The sequence below is a fragment of the Diadema antillarum genome, unplaced genomic scaffold, assembly GCF_040938485.1.
Source record: "Diadema antillarum isolate AM-2024a unplaced genomic scaffold, OU_Dant_1.0 seq00000565_RagTag, whole genome shotgun sequence".
In the NCBI taxonomy this organism is placed as follows: Eukaryota; Metazoa; Echinodermata; class Echinoidea; order Diadematoida; family Diadematidae; genus Diadema; species Diadema antillarum.
The window spans coordinates 98,545-116,051 of NW_027271504.1; the positions used below are offsets into that span (position 1 = coordinate 98,545).

General features: G+C 37.9%; 1 protein-coding gene across 1 annotated transcript; it reads right to left on the reverse strand.

Annotated features, from left to right (window-relative positions):
- Nucleotides 1–1,071: 1,071 nt before the first annotated feature.
- LOC139735190 (TLC domain-containing protein 3A-like) lies at nt 1,072–17,441 on the reverse strand. Its single transcript, XM_071645950.1, has 5 exons — nt 17,260–17,441; nt 11,979–12,065; nt 10,818–11,022; nt 6,434–6,529; nt 1,072–1,413 (listed from the first exon to the last, which is right to left on the reverse strand). The coding sequence occupies exons 1-5, from the start codon at nt 17,415–17,417 to the stop codon at nt 1,072–1,074; spliced, it is 888 nt and encodes a 295-aa protein (XP_071502051.1). The 5' UTR covers nt 17,418–17,441.
- Between the last annotated feature and the right edge of the window lie 66 nt (nt 17,442–17,507).

A 17,507-nucleotide genomic window follows, 5' to 3' on the forward strand; every position in this document is an offset into this window, starting at 1 on the left:
TACGAACTTATCTACTACTTTATTTCACTTGAACATGAAAACACGATTTGTTATTTATGGTTAAATAAACGTCACAAAGAAAGCGTCAAACGTCAAAGAAGGCGTTCCTTCAAATAACAGTCATTGCCTGTGGAATTCGATGACACATTTTGTTTGTTTCTTTGTTTTTCGTCACTCACACTGACAGAATGAACCTGCAAAATTTTGACACTATACATACTGTCTGCTGAATCAGAGCTTCCATGCATGCCAAAAGAGAAAACTTAATACAATATCAAACCTTTTATTATTTTTCTACAGTGGGTGAATTTCATTCGACGTGTGTATCATGGACTCAACAGTTTTGAGCTTGAAAACCCCAGGCTCGTCTATTCCGTCAGTAATTACTGAGTGAAACCTAAAATTTATACCATGATCTAAACTTCGAGATTAACTCCACTGTGTAAACGATATATTGCTATTTGTTTATTTGTTGCGTTAACTAGTTCGTTCCTAACGTACACGTGCCTCGATCATAGCAGCCTCTGCGTTATGAATATCTATTAGCGGCATATAGTATACACTGTACATGCTGTTACACGGCAATATCAAACTCTCCATTCTTGTGAATTGTCGAATCAGGCAAGGTAACTGAAGTTGGGTTAATCTAAGTCAGTCTGGATCTCTTTGGTCACAGTAAGTAACTAAAGATATGTCAGACGATGTGCATCGCACCAGTAATTGCACACTATTCCACATAATACATTGCATCATAAAAAAAGTACAAACTTAGATAATCGCTAGCGGAGAAATACAGTTTCTCTCCACCGACCGTTTCCGAGGTCAGTTTATCACCATCCGCAAAAAGGAAATAACATATCTGCGTCGCCCTCAAAACCAAGCAAGACATAGAAATACAAATCCCTGACATTCCTCAATACATGATCACGCGAGTGTGCTGATAATCGGGTCATGTTCTTCGACGATCCGATTCATAACATCTCAGCATCTCGCAGTGTGGGGAAATCGCGGGTCACCCATAATTTGCTTGATGTCGTAACGTCGATCTCTTGTCATAACGATTTCACAACCTTAATCCTTCTTCGTTCCGTTTTGGTGGACGATCTTTGGCGGAGCTGTTGTTTCTAGGCGTGGCTGATGCGACGCCCCATTACGACTGAGCTGACTGGAAAGCAGATGCGGGAACGCGCCCTGGAGGAATTTCACATACCATACAGTCTGGAGGACAACGATGACCACCATACCCACGTGGCAGCCGAAATACATGGAGCGTACTACTTCCATCGGGCTCAACCCCTGCGAGTAACCGTAGAACAGGTAGATCGCTGGATAGAGGAATACGCGCACCCAGAAAAACGTGACAGCTATCAGTATGTTGTTGACGGTAAACATCCACGAGTCCATGAAACCATGCTGTGAAGAAAACAAATGATAGTTCATTAATCGATACAAAAGTCATAATGTCAAAAATCATATTTTGTTTTCTTTTAAGGCAGGGGGAAGCCTTTCTCTTTTTTGGTTTTTTTTTTTTTTAACTTTGCTATAAAATTTAATTCGATTAACAACGAATTTGTGAAGAATTAATTTGTTTTCTTTTTCTTTTTTCATGATCATGGTAGTATATAGACCGACAATTTCGCTTCGTATACCAGTATTGAGTAAACTTTATTGACACTCGGGGGAACACAATAACCAATGCAACAGGCCCTATATTTTGTATGATGTTGAGCCCACAGGCAACATGGCGAGCGAGGTATCACTGAAAAAGGAAAAAAAATACATTTTGCGCTTTCTGATGGTAGACTCACAATTAATTAACTGTTTGAAAAAGGTGCTTAGCCAACTCTCCATGTACACAGGCATATCTCGCTGTATTATGACATAACAAACACAGACAAAGTGTGCATGTAAACATCACTGTCTGCAGATCGCTATAAAAGAGAAAGAGAGCGGGACATTTGCTAGATAATGTCAATTGCCCAGTACTCTCTAAAAAAGAATCGAGTGAAAATATTCACTCTTAAAGGAGTGAATACAAAAAAAAAATAGTGAAATTGGAGTGAATTTTGAGTGAAAATGTTCATTTTCACTCGTTTTAGAGTGACGTCAGGGATCACTCCAAAATCTTCGAGTGATCTCTGAGGTCACTCCAAAATGAGTGAAAATGAACATTTTCACTCAAAATTCACTCCAATTTCACTCTAATTTCACTCTTTTTTGTATTCACTCCTTTAAGAGTGAATATTTTCACTCGATTCTTTTTTTAGAGAGTATGCTAGACTACATTTGATGTGATAACAATGAAGACTTGCTATTCTCGAATCTGGTAGAGCAGTGTTAGCACCGTACGAACATAATTATTCGTCAATGTATTGATTGCTTCACATATAGGAGACCGTATCAGAATTGCATTTCCAGTCATTATGTTTGTCTGTCTGTCTGTCTGTCTGCCTGTCTATCTGTCAGTATGTCTGTCTCTCTGCTTTTTCTTCTTCTCCTCAATATAAACACGAACTCACATTCACTCTAATAAGTACACGCCTAGATCCATGATAATCTTAATATACTATATCATTGTGAATTTTTGTTGCTGTTTTTCACGGGAAGTAAAGTAATACAAAACCAAATAAATCAATGAATAAATGGGTGGGGGGGGGGGGGTTAATACTGTAAAAGATAAGTACCTTTCCTAGACACAAGGGTATACCAGAACCACCCTAAATAGCAATTAACATAGACCTATATATGAAAACACGTTCCTTCTAATATGAGATCGTTCTGTATACACGGCATAAGAAAATGTGTGATACAATTAAAAAAAATGAACATGCACTGAGTATCATACCATGCGTGGACTATATACCATGTCAGAACAAAATCGCAACCTCATTACAGGGTAACACTCCGCAGAGCAGTAAGCTTACATGTGGAGTAGAGACTATGGATAATCACTGCTATTACTGTACTATAAACCACAATAGTCCGTTTACCCCAGCGTCAATACCCTCATAAATTCAAAGACGTAAATGAGACCGTGTTTTACATCATGTGCGGGTTACTGAGGTCGCTGTAGTTCTAGAAAGTTGGGAATCCGTTTTAATAGGGTCAGAAAATAGTACTATTCGAGGACTATGCACATGTGAGCACATTTTTCTCTACACTCATGTAATCATATTTCGCTTTGGGCCAATACATAATCATTACGAAGTAAGATGATTAAGCTGTATACTATCGTTATAAAAAAGTCATAGGAAAGTCTGCTATGAAAATGTAACTCCATGACATTCATTGCTGCTATTTATGACGATATTATTATGGCGATGTTATGTAGTTTGTCAAGTTATTGCAGACAAGGAAGGGGCACCCTTTTGAATTATCTTATTTGCATGGCGTATGTTGTCCAGACTCGTTTGCTTGTTCATATGGATCTCAGTATATAAATCTGCACAAACGAGCTGCCAACAAAGTTCCTATACCACTATGGTATCGATTACACCGTTGTCTCTATTACAATTACCTACCAGTATTATGAGAGATTCAACACGCAGTCATACGTTTGTAGTGTATTTAAAGGCGAGATATATCCCATGACCAGTTTATATAAGAGGCCTATTTTACTGCAATTTCTCATTTTGGTATTTTAATTTTGTCAAATTCTCCGGAGTCTTGGCAATCTGTTGCTATCATTTTCCCTTACAAGTTATCTAAAACAACGAATAACCAGGCAAACAAATAAAACTATCAACAAACTACAACAGACATGACAAGAAAGCAAGTCATCCGATCAAAAATTGAGAAAATCGAATGAAATGTTTAGACGCAGTCAAACGCACATGTCATTATACACGTTCTAGACCCATTCAAAATGGAAAACAACCAGTCATGTTTCATTCAAAAACACAACCGAAAGAAAACACATCATTTTGGTCTGGAAGTAGTCAGCTATCAAATTATCAATTCATCCAAAAAAAAAAAAAAAATTATAAGTCAAATGTTTCATTTTCAGACAAATATCACTCTTTGTTATGTTTATATTTTTGTTTGTCTATTTCTTTGTTTTGTTTTTTTTAAGTTTCCCCTGCTCTATTGTTGACGACTCTACGAGGATAACGTGCGTTGATTAGTGATATTTAAGTACGAGCCTGATTGTATAAGATTAAAGGAGACAATTTTCGACAAACGACTGCAAAGTGTGATGGCAGGCAATCAGAGAGTTATAAATTACACGCACACATACACACACACACACACACACACACACACACACACACACACACACATACACTCACTCACATATACACCTAATCTTCGTGGACAGTTTTCAGGACTGAAAGTATAAGCCCCATCATTAAGCTTGATTTTAGTGCTACTTTAATTAGGCCCAATAGTTTCGTAATGAATAATGATGTGCTGCAAAGGGCCAAACGAAAGAAAAAACCTGCTCTGAAAGTTTAATTTTCCGAAAAAAAGGTTAAAAGATATAGTGCACTTCATAACACATCTTCCAAGTCTTTCGGGTGAGTTTTGATTTCTTTTATGTTAATCAATTATGTTGTTGTTGTTTTATAGAAAGAAAGAAGACAGAGAAAAATGGGGCCCTATACAAATAATTTGCCCCAGACAGCACTCAACATAAAACAGACATTATAAATCTTAGAAAAATATAAACAAGATTATTAAATATTATATGTACCAAGTCTCCACGAGGGAGCTCATATCGTCTCCACGAGGGAGCTCATATTGTCTCCACAATGGAGCTCATCAATTATGAATCAATTATGAATATCAACATCAAAACCAACGTTCATAAAACACTGAAGGATACTAATACGAGTTTACCCCTTATTTCAGAAACACAGAGTGTGACAAATAATGTTTATTTTAAGAAATTGTTAGAAAATATAAAATGAAAATATAGAATGAAAATATAAAATAAAAATATAAAATGAAAACGACAATATGTGATGAAATTGAAAAAATGTAGTCAAGTTATAGCAGAGGAATTCAATAACCATTTTGTGAATATAGGTTCTGGTTTAGGTGCAGAAATCGCACCCCTCCAAAGCCTTTTCATATTTTTTGCATGATTCCTTCCCGAATCTTTATTTTTACACCCAAGGAATGAACCAGAAGTATTGAATGTAATTATAGATAAAAATAAAACAGCTTAAAAACAAAAGTAGTTTTGGTTTTAATGATATCTCGAATAATTCATTGAAAGATGTTGCTCCTCAAATAATTCATTCTTCAGTACATAATTTTTAACTTGTCAAAACTGACACTGTTCCGTAAAAAATCAAAATGGCTAAGGTAATACTGATTTAAAAAAGGGAATCCTAACCTTTTCTGATTATAGGCCCATATCTTCACTTTTTCAAGCACTTTTTCAAGCACTTGAATAACTCGTTAATATAAGAACAGCAAACTTTATTGATAAACCAAATATTATGTATCATAAAATATTCACTGACTTTTCAAAAATTTGTTACCACTCATTGATCTCTGTGGATGTATGTTACATGTAATTTGTGTCGACACTTAACGCATGAAAACAAAATTAAATTTGGATTGAGTCACACCATAAGAGAGAGAGAGAGAGAGAGAGAGAGAGAGAGGAGACGTATAGGAGAAGTGCATGTTACTGATTTTTTCTTGCCCTAAATTTTTCTACGACTTTTTATGGGAATATGTGTTAATCAGTTTATTTTCCCATGATTGGCGGGGGGGGGGGGGCAGTTCATCGAGTGTTTTGGCAGTGATTTTCACCAAAAAAAAAAATGCTTTCAGCCAATCAGATGCAAGGATTTCAGTAAGTTAAAGCAGTGGTCAGTGACTGACAAATTTCATTTATGCTGCACAGAGCGCTCTTAGAAAGGTACAGTGAGTTAGCTGCTACAGACAGACAGACAGACAGACAGACAGACAGACAGACAGACAGACAACGGCTCCCTTGGCGCGCCCCACTATTCCATTCAAATAGTTGTTATTGGTAACACTAATAGTTGCGCTGGAGGTTCTGGTTCAAGGGCAGAACTTAAACACAAAATGATTTCATACGAGTGGTGTGATGAGTGAGGGTGTGTGTGCGTGTGTGTGTGTGATAGAGAGAGAGAGAAAGAGAGAGTTGTGTGTGTGTGTGTTTGCGTATGTGTGTGACACACTGTGTGTGTGTGTGTGTGTGTGTGTGTGATTATTTTGTGATTATTGATATATCATCCAAACAGAACTATGTGACTGGATAAAGACGAAGCCCTTGTTTGATCAAGGAGGTACTAGGCGAGCTCTCGCAAAGGAAAACTGCTTGGTTTGACTAAAGCTCGTTGCAGTTTCACCTCTCTGGTTCCATTCATACATTTTGGTTTGTCATGGCCTAAGTTGCGGCATAGTTCGCATAGCACAATAATTATGCTTTGTCATCACCGTTTTCACCTACCTTTAGGAGAAGTTTTCTGAGAATTACGAAGGGACTGCTGAACTCGCTGAGGAGTGCACACGATATGAGGAAAGCGCCTCTTCCACGACGATAATGCTGCAAAGAAGATTCGAACGAGACAAGAATAAAAGATAGTATCAGGGTCAAACCGTCAACAGCAACAAAGTTTTTGAATACATTGAAGCACGCAGTTTTTGAATACTGACCGGCAATTACGTGCAATGACAATGTTGAATAATGCGTTCACATTCACGTTTACACGACGCATAATTCACCTCTTAATGCAACGCGTTAAGTGTTTCAATACCTACATAACCGTAGACGGTTTATTCTAGAAACGATTTTATTAAAACTACTGTTCACATAGTCACATTGATTATACTGATTAACATTTTTACTTTGGATTGCAACTGATTGACATTTTTACTTTGGTTGTTTCTAATCTAACTCACATTCAAAAAAAAAAAAAAACCCACAATATATTGAGGCATAAAGCAGTGTTTCTTTTTCCATCTTCAAATGATAAATAGTGGCTTTAACCATTGCACAAGCAGCTATTATTGCTTCTTGTACCTGGATCTGTTCTAATGGTGAACGCACGGGATTTTATGTAAGCATCGTCTTTTGTTTGTTTGTTTGTTTGTTTGTTTGTTTATTGTTTGTTTTTAAACGCACCGGCACTCTATATATTACATCGAAGAAAGAGATAATATTTCAAGATATCTTTCAGAAGTAAGCAAGTGGCGAGGTCGACTGGAAGGGGTTCGCCCGTCCAGGCCCCTATAATGTAGCCTCGAATTTCACTCTGTCCCTATCATGGGCAAGTCTATGCATTGGATGTTCATAGTATAGTGAAACAGAGCTCCGGGTCGGGTTAACTAATGCGCATATATTCAAAGGCCTCCCGCCGAGGATAATGCTTTCACATTATACCTATATTAGGAGGTAATGCACTTGCGTGTTTGTACTGTAGCCGAGTATATCTAACCTGTACACCCTGCAGAAATAGCCCCCTTGAATTGTCTGTATTAACGACACAAAATGCTGGCACGCATGATTTAATTATTTCATTGACGTGTACATTGAACATGCAGGTAGCTGCACTGTGGTGGATTTCTGAATATCCAGACGGGACCGCGTTAATAGTATATCGTTCCACTGTATATTCGATCTAGCAAAACTAACATTGTGCCAGATACTGCCCTGGGGAAAGTGGAAATGGAAATCAACTTGTGTGGAGCTGATCGATGAAACCCTTCAAAAATCTCCGTAATGTCAGAACATACTACACATTCACCCACAATTTGTAGCATAGTGATTGAAACATTTTTCAACTTCAAATGTTAGACATTTAACTCAGCTTGACTTGCATTGTCTATTTGATCGAGTTTATCAGGGGAAATAATGAACTGTAAGAATTGTGAATGATATTGCTCGACTTCTGTATAGACCCTACATCGTGAAAGGTTTTGTATACTGCAAGTCCTATTGTTTGCATGAATCTGCATAAAATAATTGTTTGTTCAGTTGTTTTCGTTTCATTGTAAATACGATAACGATATCGAAAGAAATGAAGAATAATCATTCAAAAAAAGTGTTCCATGATCTATAAAGTGGAAATGGATTCTTGTAATACTCCGGAGACATGTTAAGCTGGTCTGTCACACTGCATGTTAATACCTATCTCTGGGCAGTAAGGGCATTGAACGTGGCCAAACGTTACTCCTTGAACTCCCAAAATAGAATGAAATATCAAGAGATCGAGTGTGGGTGCCCACGTGATATCCACGCAGTGCCAAATAAGAGATTCGCTTCTACATGAGCAGTAATAATCATTTTCCGCAACAAATACCTCGTAATAACTTCATAGTGCGGTTTACCCCCATATGCATTAATGTACAGGTACGTGCCACCTGAAAACTGTTCAGCACGAGAGTTTAATGGCATTTATAATACGGTATAGTTGAGGGCAACCAGGCCTGATATTTTAATGTCTCCTTTACAATAATGGTACACTATATCTGCCCCCATTTGGGACCCTTTTCTTCCCCGCTCTCTGAGGCGTAATGAATTCTACAATATCCCCTTTCACGGACAGTTTGCTCTGTTCATGCAAATGTACTAACAAAGGCAATTATCTATGGAGTGATGTCTTCCAGTGCGAATTCACACAGGGAAATGCTAGTGCTCTGCAGAATGCATAATCCGAAAGTTTCTAGTCTGAGTAGACCTACGTTTATCTCAAAATAGGTCCTAATTACTGCATGACCAACATTCCATCATGGAGCATGAGGTGCTTGCCTGATACCTCCTTGGTCAAACTAATAGAGCTAGAGAAAATTAAAGATGCATGCATCCTAAGGGTCTCCCTTCCTGTCATTGCACAGAGTTGCTCTTAAGTTAATACTTGTAGGGTTCACTTGAATTGCAGGCCTACATGTATGAATGATGGCAAACTTGTTGAGCCCCTCCCCTGATCTCCGCCACATGACCCTTTAGATACCCTCGTCAACCGGCAAGTGACTATGAGCACGTGTTATACTCGTGGCAAAAGTGGTGTGATTCGCAAGGTTCTATTTTCATCGGCTATAGGCCTACTACAGTACTATTAAAGTCGGCCAGAGGACGGGCCGGTCTCTTCAAGTCGACTTTTCATTCCTGTTTCCTTCCATTCAAGTGTTGGATGTTGCCGCATTCCCACTTTGTATCAGAAGGCTATTGGCACCCATTATAGCTTTTGAATAAATTTGCATGCCCAGTAACCACCCGCCATTTTTCATTCTCGGAGAATTTGAGCCTGACCAAACGTGAAATGATGATGCACGGTCTCTTATATTGATTAATAACAATTACTTTGCGATGTTTTTCAATACGTTCAAAATAATACTCAGCTTTGACTTGGAATTATCTTACAGCAACTCCTGCTTACGAATATAAATTCCTGCGTCTATATATATACACATTTAAGATTGCTTTCTAACAACCTTAAGAAATCTCATCTGGGCAGAAATGTATCGTGTGAATATGTTCTACTAATACAGATCATTCAATAATTGATTATCGGTCCATTCAAAAACGCGAAAAAAGCCCCATGGAGTTAGACAATAAAACTTGTTTCTCGGTCTTTAAATTTCGTATTTTGATAAAACAATCTATCATGTACATACCAATGCCCCTCGAGAGCATTCACATTAGTCAGAAACCGAGGAAGCTTATTCTGGACCATAGGATTTAAATTCGCACCTGAGCGTAACAATGAGCTGCGAATAATAAATACTGGCATTCTAAAAAGTGAACTTCAAATATAATGATACTAATATTAATAAATGGCCTGTTTTGTTATTCAAATTTGAGTAAGTTACAATAGCTGCAAGGAGGAAATAAATGATTCTGCACTCGATGTCTGCAAGGGTCAGTATTAATTTCATTTTATATCTCTTTCTCTTACTTCAACTTGCAATTATGGAGCAAAGCGTAAGGCAAATGCGTATATCAATAATCATCTTTAGGTGTATATAAACAACTTGGTTTTCCGATGAAAGAACAAAATTTAATAATGAAAAAATATATATCATATGTACTTTCCCCAATAAAAACAAGACATTTATCAAAGGAAGAATAACATATATCACAACATAATGTATTCAAAAGCAAGGAAAATGAGCATTGGTGTTCATGTAAGTCTCCTATATTAAAAGACTGAAAATACCGGAGTGCAATTTCATAATTTCATTTACAATAGAATAATACGAACCTTTGCAGGAATAAAGGCATACATGAAAAAAGAAATGTACACAATAAAACACAACGAATCAGAAGACATTTTCATAATACACTGTAACAATATACATGAGATAGATACATCAACAGCTATCGTGTTATTGCTCAAAGTGTTAAATATATTGCTCCGACAACAATTTGAATACTAAAACAGAGCAAATTGCACAACATCACAATTTGTCGCTGAATTGAATGACCACTTCGCTATACATGTTTTGTTTTGTTTTGTTTTGTTTTGTTTTTATTTTTACAAGTCTAACGACTAGCGAAATTGCAAAATGGATAACAAACCTATACAACTTCTGCATCAACTAAAGATACATTATTTGGATTTCATTCCCCTTTAACAGCATATCCAACGTCAGAAAGAATAAATACTGAATGCTATCAGCACACGCACAAGAAACAGAAAACAAAATATATTTTATTCCGGAGACTGCCATCATAAGTTTGAATTGAACGGGGCCCTTCAACAAATAAAAAAAAAATACCCCCACATAAATATACTGGCTTAGATAGTACATCCAAAGGGGACACAGTATATACCCCTTACAAGTGCTTATAGAGCTCAACCTGGTTGTACTTTCAAGGTACATGTACTCACCAAAACTAGCGGGTATCCGAAAAGGACGACGATGATGTGGTGGAAGACAATTAGTCTGTGGTCCCTGAGAAACATCTTTAGATTCTGGAAGAAGGGCGGGGATTCCCCCTGCGGCTTCTCCCGCTGGTATGTTAGGTAGAGAGCGATGACGTCATAGGGCCAGTAGATCCCGGTAAAGGCGAGACTCTGATCCAGTAGGTGGCAGCTGTTTCACAGTCAGAAGAACAGAATATGTTTTCATTCATTTCATTTTCCATTTCCAACGGAAACATATAAATATTTTACAGAAATTGAATACATAAATTCTATCATAATATACATAAATGTTATTATAAAGGATAAGTTTACAAAATAAAATATTCTAAGTATACGGAAATGCTGGAAATAGGGAGGAATGGTAGAATTTGAAGCTGTATCCAACAAGCATGAACACCGTCGCTGCATGACATTCATGCATTGGCAAAATTTACATACAATGTGTCGTAGGTTAATTGTTTCCTGTCAATTTCATTAAGAATTATCGGACAGGATTACCGCAAAATGAACCTTTACTGCTGTCACCTCTCCTAACTTCAATGTTTGATGCAAGCTATTGATTAATGAAATTTGGAGAAACATGAGAAAAAGGGCACACGCAAGATATACACAGATGAAGTGATAGATGGAAAGCACAGATATACATGCATGTATATGCTTATATATGAATATATATATTATGTATACATATGAATATATATATATACATGAATATATATATATGAATATATATTTATATATTATCGCATATATGCTATACTCAGATGTATCATATACTTTTATGTCTTATACGTAAATTCATATGTATATGCGATATATATATATATATATATATATTATATATGTATTATATATATATATACATATACACATATATGTGTGTGTGTGCTCAAATGTATATAGATATCATGATTCAAATATTGATGTCATAATATGGATTATCTATATACTCCAAAATTCAATTGGTTATGTGTAGCTAGACATGGCTTTAACGTATATTTATGCTACAATACAGATTAATGAATCAGTTAAAAACCAGTCGACATTCAGAAGAGAGTGTACCGTATGTACACGGATGATATTGTCAGGAAAGGTTTCATTGTATTACTATTTAGATATACTTACTCGTGGTAGAACATGTCTTTGTAGGTGACGGACATCACGTGAATCCCTGAGGCCGTTAGGGTGACAGCGTGGGCGATAGCGACAAGCCTGTGAGGAAGGAAAACACAATTTTCTTTTCAGTGCAAATTGCGTTTCTAGCCACAATCAGGAAGATCACCCAGTCAGCGCTAGATATTATACACTGCCCCTCTGTGACTTGCAGACTTCTGGCAGTCTCAAGATCATACGGCGGACGTTGCTTTTCATTCAGTTCACCTTCCCAGTGTATTCAATGCACTTTCCAATATTGGATTTAAAGTGGAATACCAATCTTTACATTCAAGTCTAATCCTATAAGTATCTAGAAAACACTTGTAAACACGTTTGGTATAACATAAGTTTCATTCGAATCAGAAGCATTATAAAAAATCAGAAGGGGATTTCAGGCTCAATCATGTTTTCAGGAAAGAGTGATGTCGATTGAAACTACGTTGTGAAAGGTAAAGACATACAAATGAAGTTGGTAATGATGAAATTAAGTTCTCCCACTGACATGTTTTCAAATATTGACTAATCTACTTTTAACAGGTTTTGTCTGCTCTATCAAATTATTGTAGTTGTTGTGGTAATCATACGTTGTTCCGACCTACAAATTGATATATTATCCACACACATTAATAATATAACCGAGTTTGAATACAAACCAATGCAAGAGATGTTAAGTGAAGCCAAACCTGACTCATTATAATTTGCATTAACAAAATATACGCTGTTGCTAGCACAAGATACGTCAGTCTTTTGTAAGAGTAGTGGAAACTTTCAAATCGGTGGCTCAATTCATGTTTGATTTTGATAAAATGTCTTCAGCTCCGTTGGTTTTCGTTTCATTCATATACGAAAGTCTTCTTGATTTGAAATGTTGCATTGCACTTTTACCTAAATTCACCATATAGGCCTACTGACTCTCATCCGTTGAAGCCAAGCGACACTGTCATTTATAATGTTCAATATCTGTAGCGTATAACATGCCCGGTTTGTCTATTAGAGCACTTTAAGCTTGATTAACTCTGTATTTGCACTGTACTATTATATCCGGTAAACTGGCACCTCGTCTACAACCACACTGTCCACTGTTCACCTAGTCTAATGCCATCTCGTCTAAACTCGCTTCGTCTACTACCAACTCGTCTACCAACCATTTTGTCTAAATGCCAATTAGTCTAATTGCCATTTCGTCTACTAACCATTTAATCTAATCTCTCATTTGTCTAAGTCACATTTCGTCTAAAACCCATTATGTCTATTGACCATTTCGTCTATTAATCATTAGGTCTATGAATGAAAGGGTCTGCAGCTCATTTTGTCTAATAGCCAATTGGTCTACATCCACCTTGTCTAATACTCAATTAGTCTAATAACCAGTTAGTCTACTCCCAACTGGTCTACTCCCAGCTGGTCTACTCTCAGCTGGTCTACTCCCAGCTGGTCTATACACCCAACTGGTCTACTCCCAACTCGTCTACTCCCAACTCGTCTACTCCCAACTCGTCTACACCCAACTGGTCTATACTCCCAACTCGTCTACTCCCAACTGGTCTACTTGTTATATAGTTTGTTTTTTCGTTTACTCCAAACTCCTTAAGTCTACTTCATCCAGTTTCCTTTCCCATTGAAATAGGTTGAACACTCTTGGTGCCCCATTTGGTTCAAATTTTTTGTTCTAATTATGACAATTTTATTACTTTTTATAATATTCGTTTGTGATGGAGGATTGTAACTGAGCTAGTTTATCATTATTTAGTTATTTTACGGCCAGGATGTTGACTGGATAGTCGTGTCTCACCATTAATATGTCTTTATATTCAACATGTGTGGAATAATTAACAACTTTAAAGAATAGACTATTATTGATTTTTGTACCAGGGCAGGGTTATGAATAGTTCGTGACAGTGAGACGGACTGGACACTAGACAAAGTGGTATATTCATTATTAGCATGACCTGATGGGAATGATCAGTTTGGGTAAATTGTTGAGAGTACACCAGTTGGGAGTAGACCAATATTGGGTATAGACGAGTTGGGAGTAGACGAGTTGGGAGTAGACCAGATGGGAGTAGACCAGTTGGGAGTAGACCAGATGGGAGTAGACCAGTTGGGAGTAGACCAATTGGGTATAGACCAGTTGGGTGTAGACCAGTTGGGAGTAGACCAGTTGGGTGTAGACCAGTTGGGCATAGACCAGATGGGTATAGACCATGTTGGGTATAGACGAACTAAGGTTTGGACGATATGATAACTAGACAAGGTGAATGTAGACGAGATGACGTGTAGACGAGGTGGGAGCAGACAAAGTGGCAGTAGGCGAAATGGATATTAGACGACATGACAAGTAGACATTGTGAGTATAGACGACTTGGCTATAAGATCAATTGCTCAGTAGACGAAATGCTCCTTAGATGAGTTGGGTATTAGACAGTACGGGTAGTGGGCAAAGTGACTATTAGACAATATGTGTACTAGACAAAACAAGTTGTAGACCAAATGGGTATTAGACGAATCGGTAATAGACGATTTGCCAGTAGACCAATTGGCAAATAGACAGAGTGGCTGTAGACGAGGTCGCTATCAACCTTATATCCTGCATGAATAATGATTAAACCGTATAGGCCTGAAAACAGTGATATTACGAACATCGCAAGTGTCATCTTCCTTTTCTTTCTTTTTTTGTCATTGGTTTTTGAAGATGCTTTTCCAATTTCGTTGAATTTCAAATGGTAACGCTCCCCACTTCCCGCATTCTTAGCCTCTCTATCCAGTTCAGCTTTTATACTGCATGGAAAGATGTGTAATATGATCCATGTTATTTTTTACATGTAAGTTAATTCCTTTCCCCCCCCCCTCAATTAGCCTGTTGATTAAACTTTTCGCCCATTTCTCTACCCCCATGATTATAGACTGCATGGATCTACCTTTGACACTTTCTTTGACTTTTTCTTTCATTTTGTCCTCCTCTAAAGATTTCTCTCTCATTTATACTGTAAATTTACCTTCTCCTACTGTTACCTGATGAAATGACTGATCTTGAGATGCCCTTTCCTTTTCCTTCTTCCTTTTCTATTTTCTTAATATTTTTCTTGTGGATTTTTCTTTTCCGTACACAGTTGAACAATATAATGTTAATTGCTTAATAGTTCATTTGTCGAAAAACGAAGACAGGATTACTATGATTGTATTATGTATCAATGAAATTTATTTGATATGAAATTCTTTATAGATGTAAGCATTTTGTATATATTATCTTGTATTAACATTTACTTTACAAATGTGGGAATAAAAGTTGAATAAAATTTGAATGACAGAATCCTTCATATCTGATTTCATTAATATTTCTCAGTCTCTCTTAGCTCTCCATAGCTTTCCTTGATGGTCATTGTTCCTCTTGCCCTTTCACGCTCATATCTGATTTTATTAATATTTCTCAGTCTCTCTTAGCTCTCTAGCTTTCCTTGATGGTAACTGTTTCTCTTGCCCTTTATTTGCCCTTTGTATTTCTCTCTGTCTCCTCATAATCCATCAAACCTCATGCACGCATCTATGTGTGTCTTGAACGCTTGGTCGCAGATGCAGGAATGTGCCTTCGTATTTCAAGAATATATCGGAGGGAAAATATCGCACGTACGTTTTGAACAATGTGTCAAATCAAGTACACGCGTGTATGCATGGCAGGGCGCTTTTCTTATAGGGGCCTACCCGCATACACGGAGGGCTCAGTCATTGCATGCATTTCGTGCTTCGCTGCATGGAGGGGGGAAAAAGTCACTAGCACTTGGGCGATAGATTTGACTGTGTAAGGCCGTAATTGCAAGAGATAGGTATACATAGGTACTCTTGTCTGCTACAGCATGGCGGTGATCCAGCGTAGCAGGAGATAGGGGCCGGATACCAGCATATCCGATCGACACATGCTCGCAAGCCTCTCGGCAATATTATGTCAAGGCCATCCAGATACGTCTACGTCCATATTATGCTATGTAGTATCCCTCGATTGGTCGGACATGGCCGCCTCCACGCCGTGGGAGCTAGCTAACCCACGCCATTCATTCCAATTCTGACATAACATAATGAAGTATGACTTAAAAGGAGAAGACATAATATACACGGCGAGAGCGTTGAATCAAGTGCATAATATACAGCCACGATATCAAGACGCGGCCCCATGGCCGTGAGAAAATGTCTAGACAATCACTCAGCAAATACACATCCGCTGAGATTGACCTACACATATTTATAGGTCTACATATATCATGCCCCTACACAGCACGTGGTACAGCAAATATCTATATAATGTTTTTCCCCCCTCAGGCAAACAATATTCACGAATTCACTGAGTTAATGATATGAATCCACGCTCAGGCTTCTAAAGGAGTGCACTATACCGCATGCATGTTTTCCACTCACTAAAGCCAAGGAGGTTAATGTGATGTCCTTGCTCATGCTGATGCATGAATTGCCAGCAACGATTAACGCTCCTTTACAGGATCAGAACACATTGCATCATGAATTAAAAGACCCAGCCAGAGAGTGTAAATAGGCCTAAAACGAAACTCGCCCAGTTATCATACCAGTTAATTGCCAATTCCGCTTGTCGTTGCACACTGAGATGTCAATACTGAACAGTGAAAGGCTGACATCATTAAGGATTCAGACCTGAACATAGTGTAAGCAGTAGGGAGCTGGCTATTTCGATCACCCCACTTTTGTAGGTGCGTGCCATCATACATTTATGTATATATACTATTAAGACTGGATGAATAAATCAGTTTAAGCCCGTGGAGACATAATCATACCCTCACAGCACAGGTTGAGGTACATATAAGGGACAAACCATAGTTTAAAGCGCTAGGTCACTACCAAAATGGATGAGGACTTTCGGCCATGGGTATAGTGCAAACCGGGCGGGAAACATGCAACAGTGACTATCATGAGTTAAAATAAGAGAGCACAGATCATCAGCTGATACGTCACAAACAGACACAGGTGCGCGATCAATCCTACTTTGTTTTGTAAACATCTTTTGATCGACATACCTATTTATAGTGATGCTGCGATACACGTCAAACTCTCCAGTAATCACAAGGATATTCACTCGACAACTAACACTTAGCATAATCATATTACAACAACAACAGCAACAAAAGGAAAAAGAAAAATCTGAGCATTCACTGCGATCAGCTGTGTAGCGAGGGACTGCCCCGCCAGCCCGACGCTGCGCTGCATATGAGCTGACTTAATAACTACTTACCTCATTGCGGTTCCGCAGGCCATAGCCACATCGGTGTATATCTTCGTTAAAGACAGCCATAAGATGACGAAAAGGAGTGGCCATACGAGGCAACCAATCCAGAAACACAACGTCAATGACGGGGACATCGAGTCCCCGTCCATATTCGTTGCGTACATTGTATTTCTTTTTCTCTTTCACGGCTTCCTGATCTGGTCACTACTGTGCTACTCCTGCGTTTTGAAGTTTACGTAGTGAAAGTACACAGA